The sequence below is a fragment of the Cyphomyrmex costatus genome, unplaced genomic scaffold, assembly GCF_001594065.2.
Source record: "Cyphomyrmex costatus isolate MS0001 unplaced genomic scaffold, Ccosl1.0 scaffold43, whole genome shotgun sequence".
Classification (NCBI taxonomy): domain Eukaryota; kingdom Metazoa; phylum Arthropoda; class Insecta; order Hymenoptera; family Formicidae; genus Cyphomyrmex; species Cyphomyrmex costatus.
The window spans coordinates 1,854,718-1,879,937 of NW_017278534.1; the positions used below are offsets into that span (position 1 = coordinate 1,854,718).

General features: G+C 41.8%; 1 protein-coding gene across 2 annotated transcripts; it reads left to right on the plus strand.

The window, feature by feature from the left end:
- The first annotated feature begins 1,153 nt into the window (after positions 1–1,153).
- On the plus strand, positions 1,154–23,831 carry enok (histone acetyltransferase enoki mushroom). Of its 2 annotated transcripts, none has more exons than XM_018544329.1 (6): positions 1,154–1,293; positions 9,679–10,458; positions 14,859–15,325; positions 15,489–16,981; positions 18,922–19,301; positions 19,375–23,831. In XM_018544329.1, the coding sequence occupies exons 2-6, from the start codon at positions 9,916–9,918 to the stop codon at positions 23,815–23,817; spliced, it is 7,326 nt and encodes a 2,441-aa protein (XP_018399831.1). In that variant the 5' UTR covers positions 1,154–1,293; positions 9,679–9,915; the 3' UTR covers positions 23,818–23,831. The 2 variants fall into 2 exon arrangements, with proteins under 2 accessions (XP_018399831.1, XP_018399832.1); XM_018544330.1 differs by having other exon boundaries at positions 15,489–15,577.
- Positions 23,832–25,220: the final 1,389 nt, after the last annotated feature.

The window sequence follows — 25,220 nt, forward strand, 5'->3', positions numbered from 1 at the left end:
TTTAAATACAAAATATGTAATTTTCAAATTATTGTAAAAACTGTGTTTTAAATAAAAGTGTTTCAAATACATGTCCAATCCTGTAATTGTAATATAAAATAAATTGATATTCATTTTCTCATTTTGTCTCAAAGTGTATTCCTTTCAGCTAACTTCACTGTTTATTTACATCTCAGGTGCGTATCATAACATCATTTGTTATTTAAGACCAAACTTATATTCAAGGAACACAAAATTAAGTTGATAATCAAAATAACTTTATTTTAATTTTTAACGTTTAATAAACAGAGTTAAATTTTATATTAATAAAAAATTATCATTTTGATTTTCACGACGCCATTTAAATAAAAAGTCATTTGAACTTTTTCTTGACTTGATGTACGTATTCCTTGAATAGGTGACAAATAAATTATGAATAATGATGTCCTTGTGATATTATTATCACTTCTATAAAAGCCAATGGGCTTTTTAAGGTGTCAACTTTCGGCCTCAATTTACGGACACAATGCTTCGTCTATGATGCATACATATTATATAAAATAATCATCAATCTTTTCTCCCCTTCTCCTCACATCCTTTTTTTTCCTCAGTGTCGAATAGTAGATATTACGTCATCGTGAGTTTGCCAGTCTCTCTGGCACGTGGTGTGGAGCATAATCGTCCGCGGGGTAAGGTTAGATTAGCGCCGAGACTCTACCGTGTATCCTAATTTCGCAGATCGTACAATCGGCGAGACTATTAACGCGCTCGATTCGTACGGGAACGCTACTCGCGGCCGCGGCATATGTATGTAGTGCACATTAATCTAACACACGATCGTCTCGCGATGCACATAGGACAATCGCGCTTCCATGTGTGGGTGCGCGCGCATGCACTACGTCACGCATTCGGAGTCGGACGGATCTCGATGTGACGCCATGTGATCGGACCGCAAGAGCGCGAGTAACATCGGTACGGTGTGTGTGTGTCTCGAGCGAGACGCCGCATTGGGATTGGCCGAGGGGAACGCGTGCCGCTTACGGCGTTTCGTGTTTCGTGCTTCCGCCGTCGCGAGCCGGAGGAGCGCGGCAGTGTGCGCGCAGTGCACTCCCCACCGCGTGCGCGTAGTGTGTAACCCCCGCGCGACCGCCATCTTTGTCGAGTGGGTAACCTTTGTTGATTTGTGTGAAATGTGACGCCGTTGTCGCGAGATAATTGGTGATCGTGATTACGTATCCTGTGTTACGATAGACTTCGGTGGACCTGCGACTGCCTCGTGCTCTCTGGATTTATCGATGGGATCGTCGCGTACAGGTAACGTCTGGCCCGCCTGGGGCCGTCGGCCGTCGCGCGGCCGACCTACGTGCGTGGAGAAAACCACGCGCCGTCGTCGCCGTCGTTCGATGCATACGGGGGGCCGCGGGTGCGGTGCCGCCGCGTGAGGATCGTCCGCGTGGTTTAGCGGCGCGAGAGAGCGCGCGACACGACGACGAGGAAACGGAGGATCGAGGTGTTCCGGCATCTTGTTCCGACGTATACGAGGATCCCTCGTATACGCGGGTATCGTAACGTTTTTTTTTCCACGGGCCGTGCCGGGATCGCGCGGGGAACGAGGCGATCGCGAGGAGGCGACGGAGGAGGACACGCGCGCGTCGGCGACACCGCGTCGAGAAAAAATGCCTGGACGGGAGCGCGCGAGAGTGCCTCGCGGACAGAGCGGAACGGAACCCGTCCGACTCTCCGGCCTCAAGATGGCTGCCCGTCGCTCGGGCTTCGATTTGTCCGTCTCGACGCGCATCGCGCGAACGTCGTCCAGGTGAATACCGCACATCCGTCGGCGATCCGCGCGATCACGTTCAGTCGAGGCATGTTTATATCTTGCCTACGTCATCGAAATCTCGACCGAAACTCCATGGCTCTCGGCCCGTCGGGAGTCCGTCGCGACGCTCGACGACGGCCGTCGGCGACGTGGTCGTCTCCGACCATTGCTGTCTCGAGCGCGCGACGTCGTCCGCGCGTCATCCGCTCGATTGCGTGGGTCATTCGACGCGGATACGACTCGCCGCGGACGTCCTATACGAGAACAGTCGCTCAAAATGGCTACCCGTCGGACGGCGAAGTGCCGTTTAACAGCGGTGGCGGTGCGGGTCGCGCGGTGACCCGCGCGATTCCCACAGGCTCGCGTTTTTCTCACATTCCCGCGATTTTCCATCGCGCGCCAATTTGCGTCTCGCCAGAGCCGACCGACCAACCGATCGATCGCTCACTCATCCACCCGCTCGCCCATCCGTCCATTCGTTCGTCCATCTAGCCGTCCATCCGTTTTTGTCTCTGTGTCTCTCTCTCTCTCTGTCTCTCGCCACATCTCTTTTTTCCGTCTTTTCGCATCGCCTCCGATTGCTCCGCCGGGACGGCGAGAACGCATACGTTTCTCGCGCGTGCACGCTTCGCCGAGCGACGGGCGGCAGCAGTTAGGGTCGTTGACGACAAACCGCTCCTCGGTAGCGACGGCAGCTGGCTCGCTCTCTCTCTCCCTCTTCCTCTTTCTCTCTCTGTCTCCACTCTTCTCCGCGTCCTCACCTTCGGCCGCCGTCGCTCGCTCGTCCGTTCGCTCGCTCGTTCGTTCGTTTGTTCGTTCGTTCGTTCGTTAGTCGAGTGAGAGGGGCCCCGACAAACACGCGCAGCCGGCGGCCTCTCTTCGCCCTCGGCCCCATCGTCTTAACCGGACGAACGGCGGACAAACAGACGGACGTGTTCGTTCAGCCGGTATTTCATTTCGCCTAATAAGATAGCCGCGCGCGAGCGGAGAAAGACGGCGGAGAGGAGAGCGAAATGCGCGTCGCGGCCTCCTTCCTCCGTCGCTTTCTATCTCTCTCTCTCTCTCTCTCTCTCTCTCTCATCGTGATTTCCCATGCAGTGATCGATCCTTGAGTTATCTATGAAAAGCCTACCTACTGGATCCTATTCGTGTTCCAGGAAAAAATTTTTCCATTCGAGGTTCCGGATGCTCCAAACAGGTTTGGAAGCGTCTTTCATACCGTCCCGCTGCGTTTCCGTCGCCACGAAGCGTCGCGATTATTTTCGCACGTCCGTCGGACAACTGGCTCTCGTCGAAATCGAAGGCACGTATAGGTTTCCCTCCTCCGAGTTGCGTGTTTTATTGAGAAAAAGGAGTCCGGACAAATCGTACCGAAAAAGGCTTCGTACTTGGTCGATTACGACGTGTGCTGATCACTTTTTTATTCGTATGATTTACGCGGAATTCTAACTAGAATTCTGGTCATCAATGGAATTATAAATGATTCGCTAGAAAAGTTGTACAAGCGGAATTTCAGCAACCAGACTCTTTCTATTGCGTAGAATTTTTCGTCTCTTGTCTCCCCCGCACCCTACAATCTCTACTTTGACCATACATCCTTTATTGTAAAGAATAGGTCTTCTCGTTTCAGGTATCTGTTCTTTAGATTTATATATTTTTTTAAAACACTCAGTTTTGTGTCCGTCGTTGTAACACGATACATCGGAAATCCCTTTCTAATAAATTAGCATTCCGATGTCAAATGTATCAGAGTGAAATTTTGTATGTGAGAATATAATCGACAATTTTAGTTTCTTACGAGTGCAATATTAGCCTGAACAAAACAACAAAGCGATGTTAAAATGAGTCGTGATGGATTGAAAAAAGTGACTTAGCAATCATATTTGTAGTCTCTTGATGTCATCTTAATGTTATTATGACGACTTGTGCTTTGCTTCTGGGAGTAATCTGAGGTATATTGCGCAAGACAATTTCAGAAATCAATGCGCAAACTTCCGATGATCACAATCTTCAAATTTTCAGATTGGTCCTACGTCTTACCTAACGAAACGTCACCGTAGCTCTCTCGCAACATTTTGCGAGAAACTCAGGCGTAGTTTTCGCGAGTTACCTGCTCCGAAAGTGTGTCGCCATTCGTAGGAAATCTCTTCCCTCCCACGTCTCGTGGAAAGAACCGTGCTCGTCAATGGAACATTAAAAGTTCCGTGGCACGTAGTAAAGATGCGAGTACTATGGTATCTCTCATTGAAGCCGCACGATAAAACTGCGATAAACACGCGGCGTTTCATTGACGTTTCAGCGAACGCCGCGCGAAGTCGTTTTTCGGTCGTCGTTGCTCGACGTGCGTTTCTTTTTTTTTTTACCTGTGTATACTCCACCGATCTGTGTTCGAAAGGTTTCCAATTTCTCGGCCGAGTTTCTCCTTTCCAGATATTATCATTTAATCTCCGAAGCCAATACGCGCAATGTGATACACAACGACAATCTGCATGAGAGAGATAAACGAGATTTGCTTCGTTGTGATGACATTAGTAAATATTGCTGAAACGTGTATTAATGATTGCGTTTTAGCAAAAAAAGCAACTGTTGTGAGATTCTTTAATATGGTTTATATGATTGATTTATAGATACACGTTTAACTCCAGTGAGAAGCTAAGAGCAAGACAAATCGTATCAAAGAATTTTCGAACAAAGTTGCGTTTTCGTTGAACGCAAGCCAGTGACTCGTTACTTTTTTTTCCTCTCGGTAGAGGCTGTATCTTGAAATATAACGACGAAACTGAGATAATGGATGTTAGCGCTAATCGACGTCGATGCAACGGGAGCCTTGGAGTGCACCGCCGAATTGCGTCATGTCGCGTCATTCTTCCGGCGATAATAATATGACTATATATATTTACATTTTTAACGCATAACTGGTCTTTTTTTTTCTCTTTAAGTATGGTTTCATAATAGAATTTTCTGAATAGCTCGAGTATTCGGTTGAGGCAATTTATTTACAAAAAAATGCGCATGGTTGTACATATATGGTGTTTCAAAATCGTGAGTTTCATTCATCATTGTGCCCCATGAATTTGACTTGTGAAAAAAAGCTATTCTTGTGTGTTAGCCTTTCTGTCAATATACGCTGAGAAAAATGTTAACTTTTGATTAAATGTGTTGAATAAAGTTCAATAAAATTTGAATTTGTTGTGATTATTTAATTTAAATATATTTTATATTTAGATTAACAAAATCATGTAATTTGAAACACGTTATTTGTATGAATTCAAATTGACAGCCCGTGACTGCTGCATTTAGTTGAGTTAACTAATATTTGTTAAAACAGCAAGTTTTTCAATGTAAGATATCTACATATATTGAATTTTAAATAATTAGAACAACTTTTAATATTAATGTTTAATGTTCGTATAAAATGCTTATAGCATTAATAACATTAAATTGCCTGTCATTGCGTGACATTACACTAGTTTTGTTTCATAATTGCGTTTCAAGACTGGACAAGATTTCGACTCACAGATTGCAGAATTAGAAACATATAAATTCTTACCGTGAAATATTTACTAAGGTACACTTTGAAAATAGAATTTCTTTTATTTAATTAAATTTATTCTAGGTCCTCTCTCTTTTTATTTCGAATCACAATTGGAAAAAATTCCATACTTTTATGATCGTTGTTATAAATTCTCAAATAAAAAAGAAAAAGGAAAAATGATGCATCAATAGCAGAGAGTCAATACGAATTTCCTAAAGAATATTTCCTTCGTGTCGAAACGAGTTTTCAGAATCATTCATCGCTTTTCAAAGTGGTCACCTTCCGGTTTTTCAAGGTTAAAAAAAATGTCCTGCGGAGCAGTGAATTGTATGTGCCTTATATTGTCGTTTCAAGAACAGTCGAACGAGAACAGTCGCCAGGACTAGTCGTCAGAAGCAGAGGTGATAAAGATTTGGCGGGAAACCATGGACCCGGTCCTGAGGATCGTATAGACATCGCTTTTCAGAATAGAACGCACCACGTGGTGAGGTATATTCCAGTGGCGAGGGTTTCTAACGAAGCCGGTTTTGGTGGAGGTTTCATCGTTTTTCTTTCTTTCGCCTTTCTCGACGAGTGTTGGCGCTTAAACCGCTGGTATTTATTATCACTGGCCTAGGTCAACTCGTATCTCGACTACATCGGTGGCACAGCTGTCATTTAATTCTCGCATAATTAATCCTTTTCACGCTCGCAGTGTCGGAACCATTTTCTGTCGAGACTTTCACGTCCGTTGACATTTAACCGATATCTGATACATGACGTTTCGGGAATTTCCATCAGAGTTCTTGTAGATGTCGCATAAAAAAATTACACCTGAATATTCAACATTTTTATCGTCAATTTGACTCATCAAACAAATATGAATTATGTTGTTGTATTTTTCTTATTCTTTCTCTCTAATTTCTTTAGAATGAGATTTCTTTCTTTTGGAGTAAGATATACTCTAAAAAATTTAGAAAGTACAATGTCAACAAGATTGGCTGCGTTCAGCAGAAAAAGCAATTTTGCAACTATTGTAAAATTCTTTTCCTTGACTCTCTTCACTGGATTTGTGTATATTAAAAATGATATTAAAAAATCTTACAACAGTTGCGGAAATGCTTTTTCTGCTGAATACAGCTAGCTATTTACGGTTACCAATCGATTAATCTTTTTATTTACGATTTTAGAAAAACAACCTCTGAGCGGGATGGTTAATCAGATTATAAATTCACTTATCTAACGACGTAAATAGGGGAGTATATCTGTAGCTTAAAGGTGTGTAATTCCGGATTGTGCGACTGTTATCCAATTGCGAAGTGAACATGATCTTTTAACGCGATTTCCGTCAACGATCGAAGCATGCATACGCGATATGGATATTGCATTAAAACGGTGGGTGGTCTTTGTCTCCTCTCGAACAATGGATCTCTCGGCCGACCTACGGTCGAACTTTCCGCTATGCTTACCTGAGAATTACACTTCGTGTATCCCGTGCGCATTAAATAAACGCCGGAGGTACATACATGCATGTTGCTCTATCGGGAGCATTTAGGCCACGCGACCACCAAGTGCATTGTTTCTCACGCTTAAACCATGGCAAATTATAACAGAGATCGAAGCTAACGAGAGTCATTCGACCTCCTCTTTTTTTTCTATTTCTTCTTTTTTCCCGAAAGTTCAGCAATCAACTAATTTTGTCGATACGACGTTTTTGGATCAAGGTTATGAGAAGTACTTTCTTAGATCTTCAAAAGTTTATCTTGAGAAGTTTATCCTTTTTCGAATCGCTATGACTTCTATCGAAGTTAATTTTAACCATAAGAGAATTACAGCAAGAATGAAAAACGAGAGATAATCTATAAATCTCTAAATAATTTAGATATGCATATTATTGTATATGTATTTGTTTAGAAATTAATAGATTAATGTATATGTTTATAAAATTTATTTCTGCGATAAGATTTATCAGTTCTGTGAAAAAGAGGTGGATATGTTAGAAACATTGTCAATAATTAATAAGTTTATTTCTCATTTTAGTCATGTTTATTTCTTCTTGTTTATCATCCTTTTATCATTTAAGTTTTTATATACGATCAAAACTAAATCTTGATGTCTAATAATATTTTTAGATGTAAATTCTAAATAGATCTTTCAGTTATATATACTACGCATCGTTTACTGTTAGACTTGAAAATCTTGAAACACAATCATAAACTCAAGCTAAAATAATAATGTCACAATAATTTGAAACATCACAAAGAATTTATAATGAAAAAATTTGCAACAGTTGCAAAGCTACTTTTTCTGCTGAACGCAGCCATGTGAGTTTAAAGGGATCCCCTTAAAAAAAGAAATGAAACCTGAGATGGTAAAAGAATTTATTCGATAAACGATAAGAAATAAAGAGGATGCTAAACGAAAAATAAAGATATCTTAAATGAAAAATAAACCTATTATTTATTATTAGCAATGTATTATTTTTATTATTTATTATTGATTTGAAGCAAATGACGATCTCTTTGTTGATATTTTTATCAAGGAGAGCTCCGCTTTAAAGCGATCGAATACTGTACGTATGAAAAAGTGATAAGCTCAGATCTGAGACACCGCTGCATCTTCGCAGATTCTTGGTGGAAGGGTGGTTGTCTCAGGTGGATCAATATATTTACTCTATTCTTACTATTGTATTTCGTTATGTCACGACCCCGTAGGTTTCGCCGCGACGCGACGGTTCACCGACGCCGTGCGTTTCAGCGTATTCTTCACGCGACCGACTTTAATAAACCGGCGCGCGCTTGTGAGCTGTTCGCGCGTTGCGCAATACCCGCTGTCGGGGCACGGCGATTTTAAATATTTGCCTCGACCTGCTCGTGTGTACGTGGCCGCGTATGTATGCACGCACTCACGCACGTGTGAGCTTCGCGCGCGCAGGAGAAAGTTCATCGCTCAGGGGGAAACCGGACAGTCGTTTACGACCGGAGTCGAAAATCGCACGACCTGATCGTAGAATCGAACATGCTGTATGATGCCGCATTAGCGGCGAACAAAGACGCGCTAAATAAATCTCGAAGCCGACATAATGCTGGCAAGTTCCACGAGCACGCGATGATGATCTTCACGCGCACTTCTGATAATGGAGCGCGAGTCTAATTGAACAAGCGAGTAATATTCTTGTTAACACGTATGGACTGCCACGTATTTTTTCTTTTAAAGCGCTTGTAAAAAAGACAACTACTACATAATTGGAAAATTTGTGTTAATTTTAACACATTTTACGTGTTTCAAACTCAATATTTTGTGTTAATTTAACATAAAGCTCACTGCAGATAATAATAATTAAGATGCAGAATTGTACCTAAAACAAAACTTATTATAATACTAGAAATACCAACTTTTTATTCACTAAAAGAATCAAACGAATAAATTTGCATGAAAAAAAATGATAAAACAAATATTTTATGTCATAAAAAATCAAATATTTAATATAAAAGACTTAAAATTATTGAAAAGTTAAAAATTTTGAAAATTTTATATTTTACATAAAAATATAATATTAATTGAAAAAATAGAAATAATCAATATCATTTGATATTTCTAATATCAATGTATAATTAGAATTTTATTATTATATAAAACAGAATTTTAATGATTTACCTATAGTATTCTAATTAATCAATATGATTCAACAAGTGGATTTTTGCCTGTTCTATACTGAATCAAAACTGTACGTAAATACAATAAAATTTTCATAAATTTTAATTGAATTAATGAAAATCCAATAAATTAATAATTTAGATTATAAAATTACTAGAACTTATTGCAAGAATAAATATTTAATTATGTTAATGAACGATACCATTTATTATATTAATAATTTAATTAGACATTAAATTATTCATTAAATTAGACATTAAGTTTGACATTAATTAACAATCAGTCGTTGGACCAAAATTTTTTTTAGTTTAAAGATGAATCTTTATATTCGCAGTTGTTTTGTATGATTGATATGTGTATACATTTCTTAAGTTGGAGGTTCAAACAGCCGCTTTACGTAGATTATTAGTTAAAAATAAAATTTACTAAAATTACACTACATATAACTTAATTACCTGCGTCTTATCTTTCTGGATAAGTATCTTTTAGAGTAAACGGTGACCAGTAATTCGAGAAACTTTTTGCACGACGTATATGTTAGTTGCCCGAAGGCTTTTAATGAGTTACAGAATATCTATATATGAGTTACAGAAGGATATATTTTACGATACATGATATATCGGAAAAATCGTTTAATGCCGGCGGTCGAAACTTGACAGACTCCCACGCACGACTTTTGCAACCCCATTCAACCGTACTCTTGTTTCAGGGTCAGCGCAATAACTTGCGGTGAGAACGTGAGGAGTCGGTGAGGGGCTTACCATCCAAGCCGAGAAATTAAAGAGTTGCAACAGAATGTAAACATCTGTCGTTGACCACGACGTCGCCTATCGGCAGGAGGAGGGGGAGGAGGAGAGGAGAAGGAAGCATCGGCCGTGACTCCGTCTTCGTCGACGACGTCGTCGTCGTCGCCGTCCGCGCCGTTCGCGCCGCCGACGGAGACGCGATGGACGAGTCCGAGACACCCGAGACATGGTCAGCCTGGTTTCTAGACGCGATCCGGAAGATCCGCAGTCAGAAACAGCGACCGAGCGTCGAGCGAATATGTCACGCTATACGCCAGCATCATTATTTTCACGAGGATGATATCGCCGAGCATTTGGAAATCGCCGTGAAGCGCGGCGATGTACTCAAAATCTTCAACAAAGGTCAATCCTCGTACAAGGATCCAGGTATTATCCAATCCAAAAAGCTTACGGTCACCAGATCAGCAGACATCAGTAAGGTCCTGGGCAAGGCTGTACGCGAACTCGGCGATCGCGAAGGTTCAACCCTGAGGAGTATTGAACGATATATTCGGCAGAGTCACACCGTCGAAGAAAATGGCGAAGGTGATCTTAGAATCGCTCTCAAACTTTCCGCCAAGCGAGCCGTTGAACGAGGACTAGTGATTCAGGAAGGCAAGCTCTTTCGGCATTCGGATAGGCTGCCATATTTCAAGAAATATGATTCCTGTAGTACGCCGCCCGTGGAACTGCTCGCGCCCAAGGTGAGTCACTTCGACCAGCTTATAAGTCGTGCATTCGATAATGAGTCATTCTGTGGAAAACACGTCTTGTGACTCGCCAAAATTACCGACGGAGATGTCAGCTGAATTACAGCTTTATACATTGTACATCTCTGACGATACGGTCTGTTAGAAGATGGAAATCTAGTTTTAGCATGAATGATGATTCTTCTCTGTCTAATCCATCAACATATAAGGTCTGTTGTTTGCATTTTTGCACTCGGCATCCTTAAAATCTTATTTTAAGTACAAGAATTTTTAGAGAGGTACTACATGAGTCTGTTTTATCTCTCTTGCTAGCATCTCATTGGTGATTTAATTCCAGCGGAAGACAAAATTATCAATGAGATGCAAGAGGAACAAAGGTCTTCTATGTAGTACTTCTATAAGCAGGCACGCGTTTGATTATTGCAATGCTTAATCTATTCAACATGTCTATTCTATATATGTATAGTCTAATCAAACTAACAAACTATTTCAACTATTAATTATCTATTACAATATATAACTACTATTTCTAAAACTCTTGGAATTAGGGTTCAAGCTAAAGTTAGATAAAAAGAGTAGGTTCAGTCGGAATTAATTTCGATTGAATTTATTTAACACACATTAACGATACCAGCCAGAAGGAGACAGTGACTTTTATTGACTTAAATTCTTAGTTTTGTGTGATTATGATTTTATTTTTGATATTATATTAGAGCAAGTTTTGCGAATATTTTTTACGATCTTGTAACTTGAATATAAATGGAATATTCTCAAGTACTCGAGTAAATTTAGCTTTCTCGATGTCGTATTGTGATTGCCGAGCGGTGTTATCGCAATGGAGATAATCGGAATGTAATATAGAATAATTTATCGATTAAATTGTTGCAAATATGGAAGCATTCACCATCAAATTCTCTAATGGTTTTGCGAGACTTATATTTTTTACGTTTCGTGCTCCAGTAGTAAGTTTTAAATCTCTAAGGCCCGGTTAAACCAATATGTGATTAATGTCAGTTTTAACTCACTGTTATCTTTTCCTAATTCTTGGGATTAAGAAAAAGAGAAAAAGTAAATTGAACGGAGATTAAAGCTAATCTAATTGTAAGTCTAGTACGCTTTATAAACCAGTGATAGATTGTTTTTGCGATCAACAGAAAATTCCTCAAATAATCGGAGTAAACTGTTCAGATCGCTGAAGTTGAGACGCATATACACCTAGATGACATTGGCGTACTCGTCGAATCTAATCACAGATCTTCCCACCGCGTCGCTTACGTTACGCGCCGCTCGGTTCGCGCGCAAACGAGAACATTCAAAGCCGGAAAAGTATTGCGTCGGGTCACGCCGTAGTGCCCACGTTCTGGCGATGTTGGGAATGTCGGTTGGCAATCGCTGGAGTGGGACGACAGTGCGGCAAGGGAGAGGATAGTTGGTGAACGGGTGGGAAGGGAAGGCGGAAAGGTCGAGATCGCGCCGGGACGGGACGATGGACTATCTCGGACGACTTCCGGCGGACTCGTTTTGTATAACGTTTCTCTTTTATTGATCCTCCGCCACGGAATCGCGCTCCTTTTCTTTCTCCTACCGCGTTTCAAGCGCGAAAAATCGCGGCGCGCCGACGCGAGTCCCGCCAATATACGTCCCCATCGTGCATCAGGTGGGTGGGTTACCCCTGGCGCGCGGGGGTCGGACCATGGGCACACCGTACGTTGCCGTCGCTCGACATTCATTTCCCGCGCTTTTTTTTTTCCCCGCTGCCTCGTCGTTACACCGCAAATCGCTGACTGCGGAGGCGATCGATCGCCGGCCGCGCGCTGTTTTGCGAGAACGACCATTTTGAAAATTACACTGGCAGCGGGCGAGACCGCCGCCCGGGTCGATCGCGACGCTCGTCACCGACGTCAGCCCTCGTTAGCCCATACGGGGAAAAAAACCCGTCACTTGAGTTCAAATTAAGGTCTGCGTTCTGTAACTGTTAACGACAATTAATGATATTGTTATGTTGTTGCACAGCTTTTTTATCACGTACAACACCTGTGCAACCATCATATAATATTATTGTCATTAAGAGTTACAGATTAGAGGCTTAAATGTCTCTTAGAGAGTTGTTTATATTTAATGATCCAATGAATTTTGTTTACTTAGACTCGATTTTATCAATTTTGATAAGATTAACTTTAATTCAATTTTTAATTCAAAAAATTATGCTCATTTCTACCAATGTAGTTTAATTTTAATTTGGTGTAATTTAATTCTGTCTAATTCAATTAACACTCTTCATCTTTTTCTAATTCTAGGATTAGAAAAAAGATAAGGAGTAAGTTGAATTGATATTAAAGTTAACACAAATAGTCTTACATTGAAGAAACTGAGCCTTAGACTTTACAAGAATGTCACGATTTTTCATGTTATAAGTCATCGAGGAAATATTCTGAGATGTATTTTTATCACGAGAAGGAGAGGGGGTGGTTAGTAAATCTACGTGTTTATTTAATGACTTAGAGATTCAAGCTGAAAGTTAATTGTCTTATGCGCTACAAGTGTATTTTGAACATTCGCTTATCTAGAGTGTCTGGAATTGACGAAATGTAGATTAACTTTACTCTTCATTCTTTTTCTAATTTGTTAGAGTTAAAAAAAAATAGTTGAACCAAGATTAAAATTAAACTAAATTGAGATAGAAGCGTATGTAAACTTTCATGATTCATGAACGGATGTCTATCTGATAAGTAACGGAATGAAAGATATTTTGGAAGTAAACAGTTTTAAGATACAGAGTCTTGCATAACGCATAATGCATAAGAAGATGAATTGATCAAAGTCCTATTTATTTCCTCCCTTTCCATGAAATAAAAGATTCTGTGCTCCGGCCTGAAGATTCTATTATCTAAATTTAAAGATACGCGATTTTAGATAAAATTGGTTTTTTTGTTTCGCGATTAAACTTTGAGTGTCCATAGAGTCGATGTTTATAGCACACGACAGATAATACTGTCCTGAGTCGCGATGACCTGGAGCATGTTTCGCGCGACTTCAACGCGGAATGAAATTAACCGGCGACGTTGGTGCGTGAAGCATTTGCGGATGCATGCGTAAGCGCCGATACAGCGAGTCGTCCAATCGCGCAACAGGTCGCAGCGGCTGGTGCGAGAAACGGAGGCTGTTCGCCCGCATACACTTTCTCTCTAATTTCGTTCCGTCTTCTTGACTAAAGAAAACAACAGCTCTGCGCGTGCATTTGCATTAGATTACTGCCTCTCCTTAAGCGAGCAAATGTTAAAAAAAAATATTACGCGAAACCGAATTTTCGAAGAGAGTTCATTTATTTAGAGATGGAAAAATTTTCCTTATCCTTTGAAAAATCAAAATTTATAACATATTAACAGATTAAATATCTCTTTAAATTTTTGGAGGCTAGGAGACATTTTAATATTGATTTGTTTGTTTATATTTTATGTATAATATCTATACATATATTATGATTTTAATTTAATTATATTATTAACCCATGTTTAGTATTGTCTTCTTTTAAAGATTTGAATTCGATTTGCTACTTATTTGTTCTGTGATGAGGATCCAAACCGAGGGTCGAAACGTATACACATGTATAGATATAAATTTTAACAAATAGATTTTTAATACATATCTGAATGATCTGTGTGATTGGCATTATTTATATTGTTGGCATTATTTAGATTTATTCTCTTGAACCTACTCTCTAATTTTATTGCAATTATATTATTAAATTTGTATATTTAATTTCACATTTATATACTTGTATAATACGAGTAACTTTAATTTATATTGCAAGCTTAGAAATAGCTTCAAATGTAGGACTGTGTAGAATTGAAGAGCGAGAATATTACAGAGTACTTCCTTGAATGTAAAGAATATTTGTATGTGAACGAGTGTTTCTTCAAAATTATCGCTACCATGCTGCATGGTTAGCGCAACACGCTCTTAATAAGATGCACCCTCCAATGCATAAGAGTACCGTCGTGTCTAGTCAGTATTTCTGCGTTACTGCCACCGAAATGAATAATTATGTTCCGCGCCGGGACTCACTCGTCTTTTGTATATGCAATACGTAATGATAGATGGTATCGAGCCGATATGTGAAGGCTGATATGCAGCTGGCGTGTGAAGGCTACGGAAGTTTCACTGTTTAAATTTATATTTTATAGGATTTTCTCCTCTTCCAGATGACAAAAAAAAATTCTCAATAACGTTTAATATCGATTTTATAATAAGCGTGTATATATGCACAAAGCTGGAAATAACATAAATCTTGTAAATTCTAATATTGTACGCTACGTAATGTTATAATTACTTGGATACTTTTATTTGGATATTTTTATCTTATCGATTTATCGACTTCTGTTTATTTCCCGTAGTTGCCGGCTCCGTTGCCGATATGCAGAGAGTGTTTAGGCGCCACGATGGCCGGTAACAACAACAATAGCAAACGGAACGCCAACGAAAAGCTAAGCAGGTGCTGCGTCTGTGGCGCGGCTCTACATAATTCTTGCGCGCCACCGGAGCTTTCGATGCTCGTAGATCGAGGTATAACTTGGTCCTGCGACGGCTGTTCATCAACCTGCGCCGGCTGTCAGCTAGAACGGGAATCGCAAAATTATCTTGTCAAGTGCGCCGGCTGCGTCAAGTGTTACCATCCCGCTTGCATCGACCCTGCTCTCGACAAGAAAGTCAAGGCACCCTGGAAGTGTCGGCATTGTCAAACAGCGCACACGCCTGTCAGCAAGGACGATAGCAAACGAGGCAAGACACAGGATGCAAATTCGGCGGACGAAGCGCCGACCAGCGCGAGGAAGAGGCTCAGCAAGTTACGCGAGAATCGAAAGTGAGTATATTTTACGTGTATTTAATTTAAAAATGCTGTCTTTCACTCCCATTGTTTTGTAACAAGTAATATTTTCGACTTCAAGATAAAAAAATTTAATTATGTAGCAGTACGATTTTATATAGCAGAATTAATATACATGTTACTGATTATTTCTTTACAGATCGATGGTATCCAGGAAAAGCTTGGCGAACGCAAATCCAGGCAAGAAAGGCAATACGATAGTGGCTCAGGTTGACAGCAGCTCGGACGGTAATGCGGGTGTTGTCTCCCCTCGTCAACCACCTATGATTTCCTCTCCTTTACCACAACCCCCCACCCCACTCGCAGGCCAGGGTAGGCTGCTCGAGGAAAAGAACGACAAGATCTCCAAGGAGAAGCAAAAATTCTTTAGATTGAGCGCATTTAATGCTGAGCACAGTAAATTAAAGCGGGTGGGGGGCGGTGATAAATCTAGGCCCTCGCGAAATGTTAATATTAGGTCGACTCGGGGCAGTACCGCGAACCCGAAGAAAATCGGAACGTTACGCGTATCTAGTAGCAGTAGCAGCAGCAGTAGCAGCAGCAGCGAGGCTGGTAATAGCAGTGAGAGTTCGGAAGGTAGTAATAGTAGCGATGAAGAAGACGAGGACGATGAGGAGAGCAATAGCTCGAGCGAGAGCAGTGACTCCTCTTCGTCGGATGACGTACAAGATGGGAGAATTAATTCTCCTAAGACAAAGGCGCCATTTGCTTGTGAACTTACCGAGGACAAGCCGTGGGGTTTTGCCGCCGCCGCAGCAAAATTAAACGTAGACTCGCCTTTCTTCAGTAATATCACCAATACTTTTGGTGCGCCTTTACCTAAGCTCAATGTGGGCGAAACGCCGACCTTTGGCTTACACATACAACAGCCAGCCATTAACAGTTCTTCAGATAGTAAAAAGAAAGATAAATCCGAACGCAATGCCATCAGCGTTGCGAGCACGGATAACAAGATCAAGCCCGGAAGCGGCCAATTGAAAGGTCTCTTTGATGGCTTAAGTCACTTTTTTTCAGCATCCGCAAATAGCAGAGCAAGATCGACTGGTGCACCGGCGCCGAATTATGCTCCAGATCGAAGAAAAAGGCCTAATATGGATGATACTGCTAAAACGAACAAAATTCCGAAAGCAACACAGAGAAACAAATCAGACGATTCAACTAGCACGAGTAAACACAAAGATCGCAAAAAGACTGAAGCTACTTTTGAAAAATCGAGATTACCAAAACCCGGTATTTTTGTACCTTCCGACGAGAGTGCACTAAATTCGTTTAACGAGAAATTACCGAGGATGACGCCCTCGGGTCTGGTAAAAACTGCGGTGAACAGTAAAAGACACGAGCATGAGAGAAGGAAACTGATGCGAGACGCACCGTCACTTGTAAAATGCGCTGCGGATTCATCATCACCATCATCAAGACATGAACAGCAACAATCACGAAAGAAACAAATAACTTCGGATACGAACATACAGATACGCCACCCTGTACCAGCCGTTGGGAAATCCTCAGGCCTCGGTTTTGATCCTGTCAAGTCAAATCCCAATCCAAAGTCCAATCCACGAACCTGTACTAGCGCCACCACCACCAACACCACCACGACACCCCGCGCGACACCCTGCTCCATCAGGAAGGGTAAGAGTCTACCCCACCCGTTCACAAATTCCTAACCTCGATGCACCCTAAAAAAAAGTCGCAATGAAAAGACTTCCTTCTAATCTAATCCTAGCTCACGATCACGTGGATGTGTTGGCGGTGTGGTGTTATGATGAGTGTGGTGTTATAACCGTGCGTTTGATGACCGTAACTTTTTTCAAGGTAACGTGATTGTTCCGATATATAAAACAGTTATAAACATTATCTAGTTTAGAGATGTTTAATTTAAAAAATATTTTATATAAAAAGATTTTACATTTCATAATATTGACTAATTTTAAAAACAAATCGCGAACAATCAGGTTTCTTGACAGGATGTTAATCTGCTACATGGTGTAAAACCAATGATAACATATAGACATAATAATTAGAAGATACTATAGTGTATATTAGAAGAATTTATAAAGAATTCATTTTCATTTGTTTTACACTGTGGATATTATTGTGGTTATTGCATGTTGTTAATCATATTATTACTTGGCTCTGGCATTTTTTTCCTTTGTCCATGCTACATTTGGAAATGGCTATCAAATCAAGAAGTACTAAAACAATTTTGAAGAATACGTCCTGTAGAGGCCTTCATCCTGTATTTATTATTTTAGATTTAGTTATTTTATCACTTTTCAGGATATTTGTACAGGATATATAACTATAGTCACATCTGCAAAAGTATCACATCATGTACATACGACATTCGCACTTTTACAGAAAAACTTTAATTTCTCGTCGTAACATTTGGACTCTCATCTTTATTTTGACTAATCGACCGATTTATATTATACCTTATACGATTTCTGACATCAATCGCGCAGAACAAAAGTCCTCTTATTAAATTTCGGCAAGTTAACTTGCATAGATGTTACAAAATTTTGTTTAAAAAAAAAATACATACACGTGATCAGTCTTGCACATTTTATGCAAAATGGAACTCATTCTGCGTATTGTGCAATGCTCAATCAAACGCTACGTGATCGATTCGTTCTCTTTTCTTCCCCTCCTTGTACAAAAACCGAGGTATAATTTCCAGGCACTGAAGAAAAATACGGCACTGGGTGGCTTATTTTACTCAGCCGCTGTCTTGTACCATTCACACTGGAGCCTACCTGCTGCTGCTGACACTTAGCAGGCACTGTTATATACCACCGCCCCCTTACCTGTTCACGAAAAAAATAAAAGACAAGAAAGTTCCTGCCGTCGAAGAGCCAACTTTGATACTCTGCCAACACATCCCACTAATCTAACCCACAGCTTTGCTTTGGAAACTACTCACATTATTAACGGCAAATGAATTATTCGCATTCTTTTGTCACATTACATTAGATCGCTATTGTCACCATGCTATGCCATTCAATTAATTTTGCTTTCTTTTTATCTGTTTGACCTCAACCGATTTTTCCAACAAGACGTGACTAATACCCCGTTATTTCGACATCTAATTTACTCAAATCATTAGTATTCAAATCGCAGTTAATAAACATTAGCAAAGTTATCTTCACTCTTTGTATATTTAGAAAAAAATCATCCTTATATCAATATCAACATAATTTTATCTTGTAACGTGCAGCACCAATGCGCACTCTTCAACATACTTAAAAAATAATATTTTCAAACTATACGCGTATATGATGTATTCAACTATCATGTCTTATTCATGACATTTCTCATTTACAAATTTGTTCGTTAGCTTTCTTTTACATTGACACATCTTTTTTTTCTATATTTTTTTCATATAATGAACTATTGCAGTTGTAGGTAGCGATATGTTATAAAGAAATTATTAGTGATTAAATATTTACTGATTATAAAATTGATTACAGCAAAGAAAAAAGAAAACATTGTCCAAGAAAGATAATATTAAAGTGCACAGGTCGCTGAACGGATTCGGTTAACACTCGTAATCATTTTTTTTCTTTTTACAGAAGAACCAGTTGTACAGCAAACCTTACCCCCAGGAGTTACACAGAAGGACGTGGATCTCATTAAAGAGGCTCGTGAGAGAGCTCGGCTAACGGTTAGCAATGACGAGAATGAACAATCATTGTGCGTTAACACGCTGAATGCATCCGGTAATGCACCGCGAAATCCTGCCGCGATAGTATTCGGTCGGTACGAAGTGGAAACATGGTATTCGAGTCCATTCCCTCAAGAATATGCGCGATTACCGAAGTTGTTCTTTTGTGAGTTTTGTCTGAAGTACACGAAAAGCCGGGCTGTGTTGGATAGGCACATGGACAAGTGTCAGTGGAGGCATCCACCTGCCACCGAAATTTATAGGTGCGATGGGTTATCCGTATTTGAGGTATGTATGATAGATATTTTATAGCTTTTCTCATTTGATTAATAAAACTAAAGGGAATATTTTAATATTTCAGATCGATGGTAACGTAAACAAAATATATTGTCAAAATCTGTGTTTACTGGCGAAGTTATTTTTGGATCACAAGACTCTCTACTACGATGTTGAGCCGTTTCTCTTTTATGCTATGACCAAAAATGACAAACACGGCTGTCATTTGATAGGTTACTTTAGCAAAGAGAAACACTGTCCGGCTCAAAGGTACAACGTATCCTGCATTATGACTCTGCCGCAGTATCAACGACAAGGTTTTGGCAGGTTTCTCATAGAATTCAGTTACCTGTTATCCAAGGTCGAAGGCCTCCCGGGAACACCGGAGAAACCACTTTCAGACCTCGGTCGAGTATCGTATCATTCCTTCTGGAAGAGCGTAGTGCTCGAATACCTGGACATGCATCGGAACGAAACTGAGATCAAGCTAGGCAATATCACGAAGGAGACCGGCGTATCAGCGCACGATATCGCCACAGCAATGCAATTGCTTGGATTTATAAGGTCGGTTCATTTGCCAGGAGATGTAAACATTAATAAAGTGGCTGTGGTAGTCGATTGGAGCAAGGTAGATGCTCACATGGCGAAAGTACGAAAAAGTTTCCGCATCAAACTGGACGCCGACTGTCTCAGATGGATACCTTTAGTTACTCAGATTCCTAATCCGTATCAGAATCAAGAGGAGAATGGTGACACTGGTTCGGAAATATCTCCTACAATTGAGCCTAAACCTGTGCCAGCTGTTGTCGAGAAGATACAAAGAGTAAAGATAAAGAAGAAATCTCGAGGTAGAAGAATAAGCCAAAGGAAATCGACACCTTCAAAATCTACACCTTTAAAAACAACATCTTTAAAAACAACACCTTTGAAAACAACTCCTTCGAAATCGACGCCTTCGAAATCAACACCTGTAAAATCGAAGGCTTCGCAAAAGACGGAAGCATCTCACAAGGATACATCCAAAGAAGAGAAGGATGTTAAAGATACGAAAGAGATGAAGGCAACGAAAGAACCAAAAGAATCCGTAAGGGAAAGCCGTAATGTCGAGAGCACAGAGAATCGAAAAGAGTCTCTTAAAGCGGAAACTGACACTAAGAGTGCAACATCTACACCGAGAAACGCGCGCGCCCTTGGCTCGGCGAGAAATGTAACTGTGACGACTTCGCCGAAATCTACGCAAATAATGACGATGTCGAGGAGACGGGTTAGACCACCTAAAACACTTACGTCTGAATCAATCATCACAATTTTAAGAAAACGAAAACATTCCGAGAAGATTGAGGCTGAGGAAGAGAAAGGGGAAGTCAGCAGTAGGAAAAGGACGCGAGAATCTCTGAGAGAAAAAGAAAAGGAAAAAGAGAAAGAACGAGAAAGTGAACGAGAGCGCGATAAAGAGAAGAATAGAGTAAGAGAGAGGGATAATAAAGCAAAAGAAAGAGAATCTCAGAAAGCAACTTTGGTAGATACTAGAAAAACACCTCCTAAATTAGATTCTGTGTCGAGTCCACCTAAACCGGCAAAGAAACAATGCAAAGTGGATGATATTTTGTTGAAAGTTACCAGCAGACAAACCAAGTTGCAGGCAAAGGAAAAGAAAGCTCTGGAAGAAGCAACGCAGTGTAATGGTAAAGAGGAAGTGCCGGATATTAAGAACTTGCCACTATCTAGGCGGAGTAGAAGTAAAGCGACGGAAGCTCTAAAGATGCCGCAACTCACGCCTGAATCTCCCAGCACAAAGAATAGAGCCGAAAGTCCTGTGATACCACCACCTTCATTATCTCCACCGCCTGAGTCGATGAAGAGCTCTCCCGTTCGAAATAAGCAGCCGTCTGTGCCAGAGTCACCGTCCACGAAGCACTCCAATAACAGCGAGAATAAGAGTGAGGAGAACGCGGAGGACAATGGTTTGCCCGTTCCTACGGAAACAGAAGTTGTATCTGCGAGTTCTGGCGAATATGAGGGCGGCGATGAGGATGAAGGGGAAGAGGAAGAAATAACCGCACCAACGCCTAAACCAGTGACGCAATTGGCCTCGCCTGGCACGGAGAACCCCGCGAAAGAATCGTGTGAAAACGAGAAAGCGGATACCAAGATTCAAGAGAAAGACAACGACGAAAGTTCGTTGCAGAAGGTGGAAGCAGCGGATCTATCACCAACGGTCGGCGACGATCAGACTGAAACTTTAAATGAATGTGATAAGGACTCCGAGATTGACAAGCGCCCAGTTTGCAATCCGGAGACATCGAAATCAGTACCTGAACCAGTTATTTCACCAAAAGAGGAGGAAGTCGAGAAATTGGAAAGCAGCATTATGCCGAAGAAGGATGAGCGTGATAACCCTCCTAAAGAGGAGCTTGTTAGCGAAACACCGAAGGATGTCAAGATTGATCTGTCGCAACCGAAAACGGAACCTATATCCACAGAGAAGAAAGACACATGTGCTCTCGTCAACGCGGCGATGACATCGGAAGCCGAGCCTCTCACGCCGCAAGAGAAAACGTTGCCCATTGTAGAACATCAGGATACAACTTTGCAGTTACAAAATCAAACGGAAGAACTGAAACAGCATTCGCCTGAAAGCGGTAAAACCACGCCACATCTTGACAATCCGGGCTCAGTGAAGAGAACACCACCGTCGCAACCAGATTTGCCATCTATGGGAGTCTATACACCTGATTCGACGACTAATTCTGTACATTCGTTGCATTACAGTCAGTGCGATCTAGATGTGAGTCAATTGGGCTTAGAATCGCCCACTTCCATAGCCAGTGATCTTGCATCGCAAAATAGCGTGGAGAGACCTCCTAGTGCTTTACCGTCTATTCCACCGCCTGCGAATGTACCGATCTCAGTCTCCATGCAGATTACGCCGCCTGTTACATCATCCGTGTCAGTGAATATGCCGCAACAAGTGCAGTACGCCGATTGTTCAATGCCGCAGCATACACCGCCGGCTCATCATCCGAGCATCCATCCGATGCATCAGCCACATACCCCGCAATCCCTTCAGCAACCGCGTACTCCGCAGAGCATCCCAACTCAGAGTCCACAGCCACTTCCGCAGAGCCATACGCCGCAACCAATGCCACAATCGCATACGCCGCAAAGTATACCTACGCAGAGTCCGCAACCATTGCCGCCAAGCCATACGCCTCAGCCGTTGCCTCAATCACATACGCCACAACCGATGCAGCTTTCGTTGGCACATCAAGCGCAGAGTCAAAGTATGGCGCATAGTCAATCTCAGTCTGCACAGTCGCAACAGCAACAACAATCTACGCATCAACAGCAGCCGCCACAGCCTCAACAACAGCAAACTCAGTCTCAATCACACAGCAAGCGAGCCAGCGGTTCACAGACCACACACAGGTCCAGGTCGACGCAACAGAGTAGCAGGTCATCACATCGGGCCACCCCGCCGGCTTCTCATGCCACTCAGACCTCTCAACATAGCGTCGCGACGTCGCAGACCAGTCACAGCAGTACCGTGGCACATACGGCACACGTTGCGATGCCGCCACAGTATCAGCAGTCGCCGTCGTCGATGAGTGTGCCACCGGCAGTACATCCACATTCGCACACCCCGCATGCTGCGCATTCACACAACATGGCAGTAATTTCGCAAGGCAACTACATGACAGTAGCGGGTTCGCAAGGTTTCCCACAGAATACCTACGCTGTAATCCAACATCGCAGCGGTCGTTCTGGCGCGCCGACACCTTGTACCACCGCCACGAATTTCTATATACAAACAAACCCCCCGATGCCACCACATTCGCATACCCCGGCGCCGACACTTTCTACTTCCGGTGGTAGTCATCAGACCACCAATTCGTGCAGTCTGGCGAAATTGCAACAACTAACTAATGGTCTGGAGATGATACCGCCCACGCCGCCACCAGCGATGAACCTCACACCGCCGCCACCCATCCCACATACTATGACACCACCTCAGACATCGCGGCAACTACCAACGCCACCTCAAGTTGGACCTTTGGGCTACGCAAAAAATTATTGTTACAATGTCAACACCGTGCCTCCTGGCACGCCCGGACCGCCTAGCCGATCCACCTCGCGTTCATCCGCGAACAATATGCCATCACTCACACAGCCTTATCCCAGCGAGAGTCTCTACCGGCAGACCCTTGATCCAAGCGGCACCTGCCCACAAATGCAAAGTGCGGCGAGTCGCGTCAGCCCGAATGTTGCCCTCAATACGAATCTCATGGCAGCCGCTCAGTATAGTTACCGGGTAGCGCAACCAGCGACTGGTTATATGAATCAAGCAGCGCAGCTTGGCGGCTTTATGAATCAGGCGAGCCAGTTACCAGTCGGCGTGGTGAACGTACCGGCACCGTATCCGCAGGATCCGCACCAACAGAATCCGGCGGCTGTTTACACCACGTACCACGGCTACATCAATGGTGGTCTCATGCAACCCCTTAACAGCTCCATGAGGCCGCGCTAGCCACCGCGATTATCACCTACTCCTATCGAATCAATCCCTCTCGATGTTTGGACGGACGAACGAACTTCTTCGCGCGACAAGTTAATGCTCTCTTCGATACGACCATCGATGGCGACCATTTTCGATCTTCTACCATGTGACTGACGCCGTGGGCTGCATTTCCCCGATCACTTGCTGCCTTCACCAACTCTGTCCGCGAATCAGACTTGTTGGAATCTTCTCGTCACACTGATCCACCTTTGCGACAATCCTTTTTTCCGATCCAGGTGCTCCACGGAGCCTCCGAAGATGATGGTGCTGCAATCGCTGCGATTGGCGAATACAAATGGCATACATCGATAGCCGTAATGGACAGTGCGGCAGATCGCAAGAGAACTCAGTGACATGTTTTTAAACAGGAACTATGTTCGGTAATCCGTTCGTCAAGCACACAATCTTATTTTACTTTCTTTATCTTAATCCAGCAGATTATATTCGCGAATTATTAGCATACTAGTACAGTCGAAATTGTTGCGCGAATATATATGCCTATTACTGTTTTAACTGCACATTCAATTTCAGAAAAACAGGAGGAGAAAGATAAAGGTGGATAATTGATATTGATATATATCTCTTTCGTCTTTTTATCCACGCTCGCCGACAGCGGGACATTGCTCTTCTCCGTACTGGAGGAAGGCTCGTATTAAACTGATTCTTAACTTGTCGACAAAGATTGCACACAAGGTACAATTTAATCATAGTTATCGGTCGGTGATTCTTCGAAGGCACGAGTTCGTATACTTGTGCATTTTAAATAGAAAAAAAAAAAAAAGAAAGGGAGATTAGACGTTATCTTGGACGGATTAATTTCGATCGGCCAAGATATCGCTCTTTCATTTCTAATTTGAAAGAAAGAAAAATGGGGAGTGTAAAAGAAAAAGTGCGGATACCTATTTTAGTAGGGCATTCCTTCGCGAACCGCAGCAGTGTTACGTTTTATGTATTTATATATATATATATTATAAATATATATAAATATATTTACGAATAATATTCTGTTTGATATTATCAATTGTTAAACATTGTTATTTAAGTTGGCACACTTGTACTTTACTGTATCATAAAGAAGAAAAGGTAACTGCGCGTAATGCTATGATAATCTTCATTGTATTATTACGGAAGAGTCGTTTAATTGTCGCCGACATCGTCTCACCAGTGTAAAATCGTCAATCTCGATCGTCAGCGCCATCGTTTACATGATTTTTATCAATTGTTATTATTATTATTATTATTATCATCATTATTATTATTATCATCATTAATAATCATTACTATTGTGGCAGATGATTGAACACATACAAAACAGAGACACGTAACACACACTCACACACAAACAAACACACAGACTGACACAAGAAACATAT

Bases quoted from the DNA above. Each gene is read 5' to 3' on its own strand.
- enok (XM_018544329.1), top strand. From the start codon at position 9,916: ATGGACGAGTCCGAGACACCCGAGACATGGTCAGCCTGGTTTCTAGAC. The intron at 15,326-15,488 runs GTGAGTATATTT...ATTTCTTTACAG, and splicing joins AAGTTACGCGAGAATCGAAA to ATCGATGGTATCCAGGAAAA. The intron at 16,982-18,921 runs GTAAGAGTCTAC...TTCTTTTTACAG, and splicing joins ACCCTGCTCCATCAGGAAGG to AAGAACCAGTTGTACAGCAA.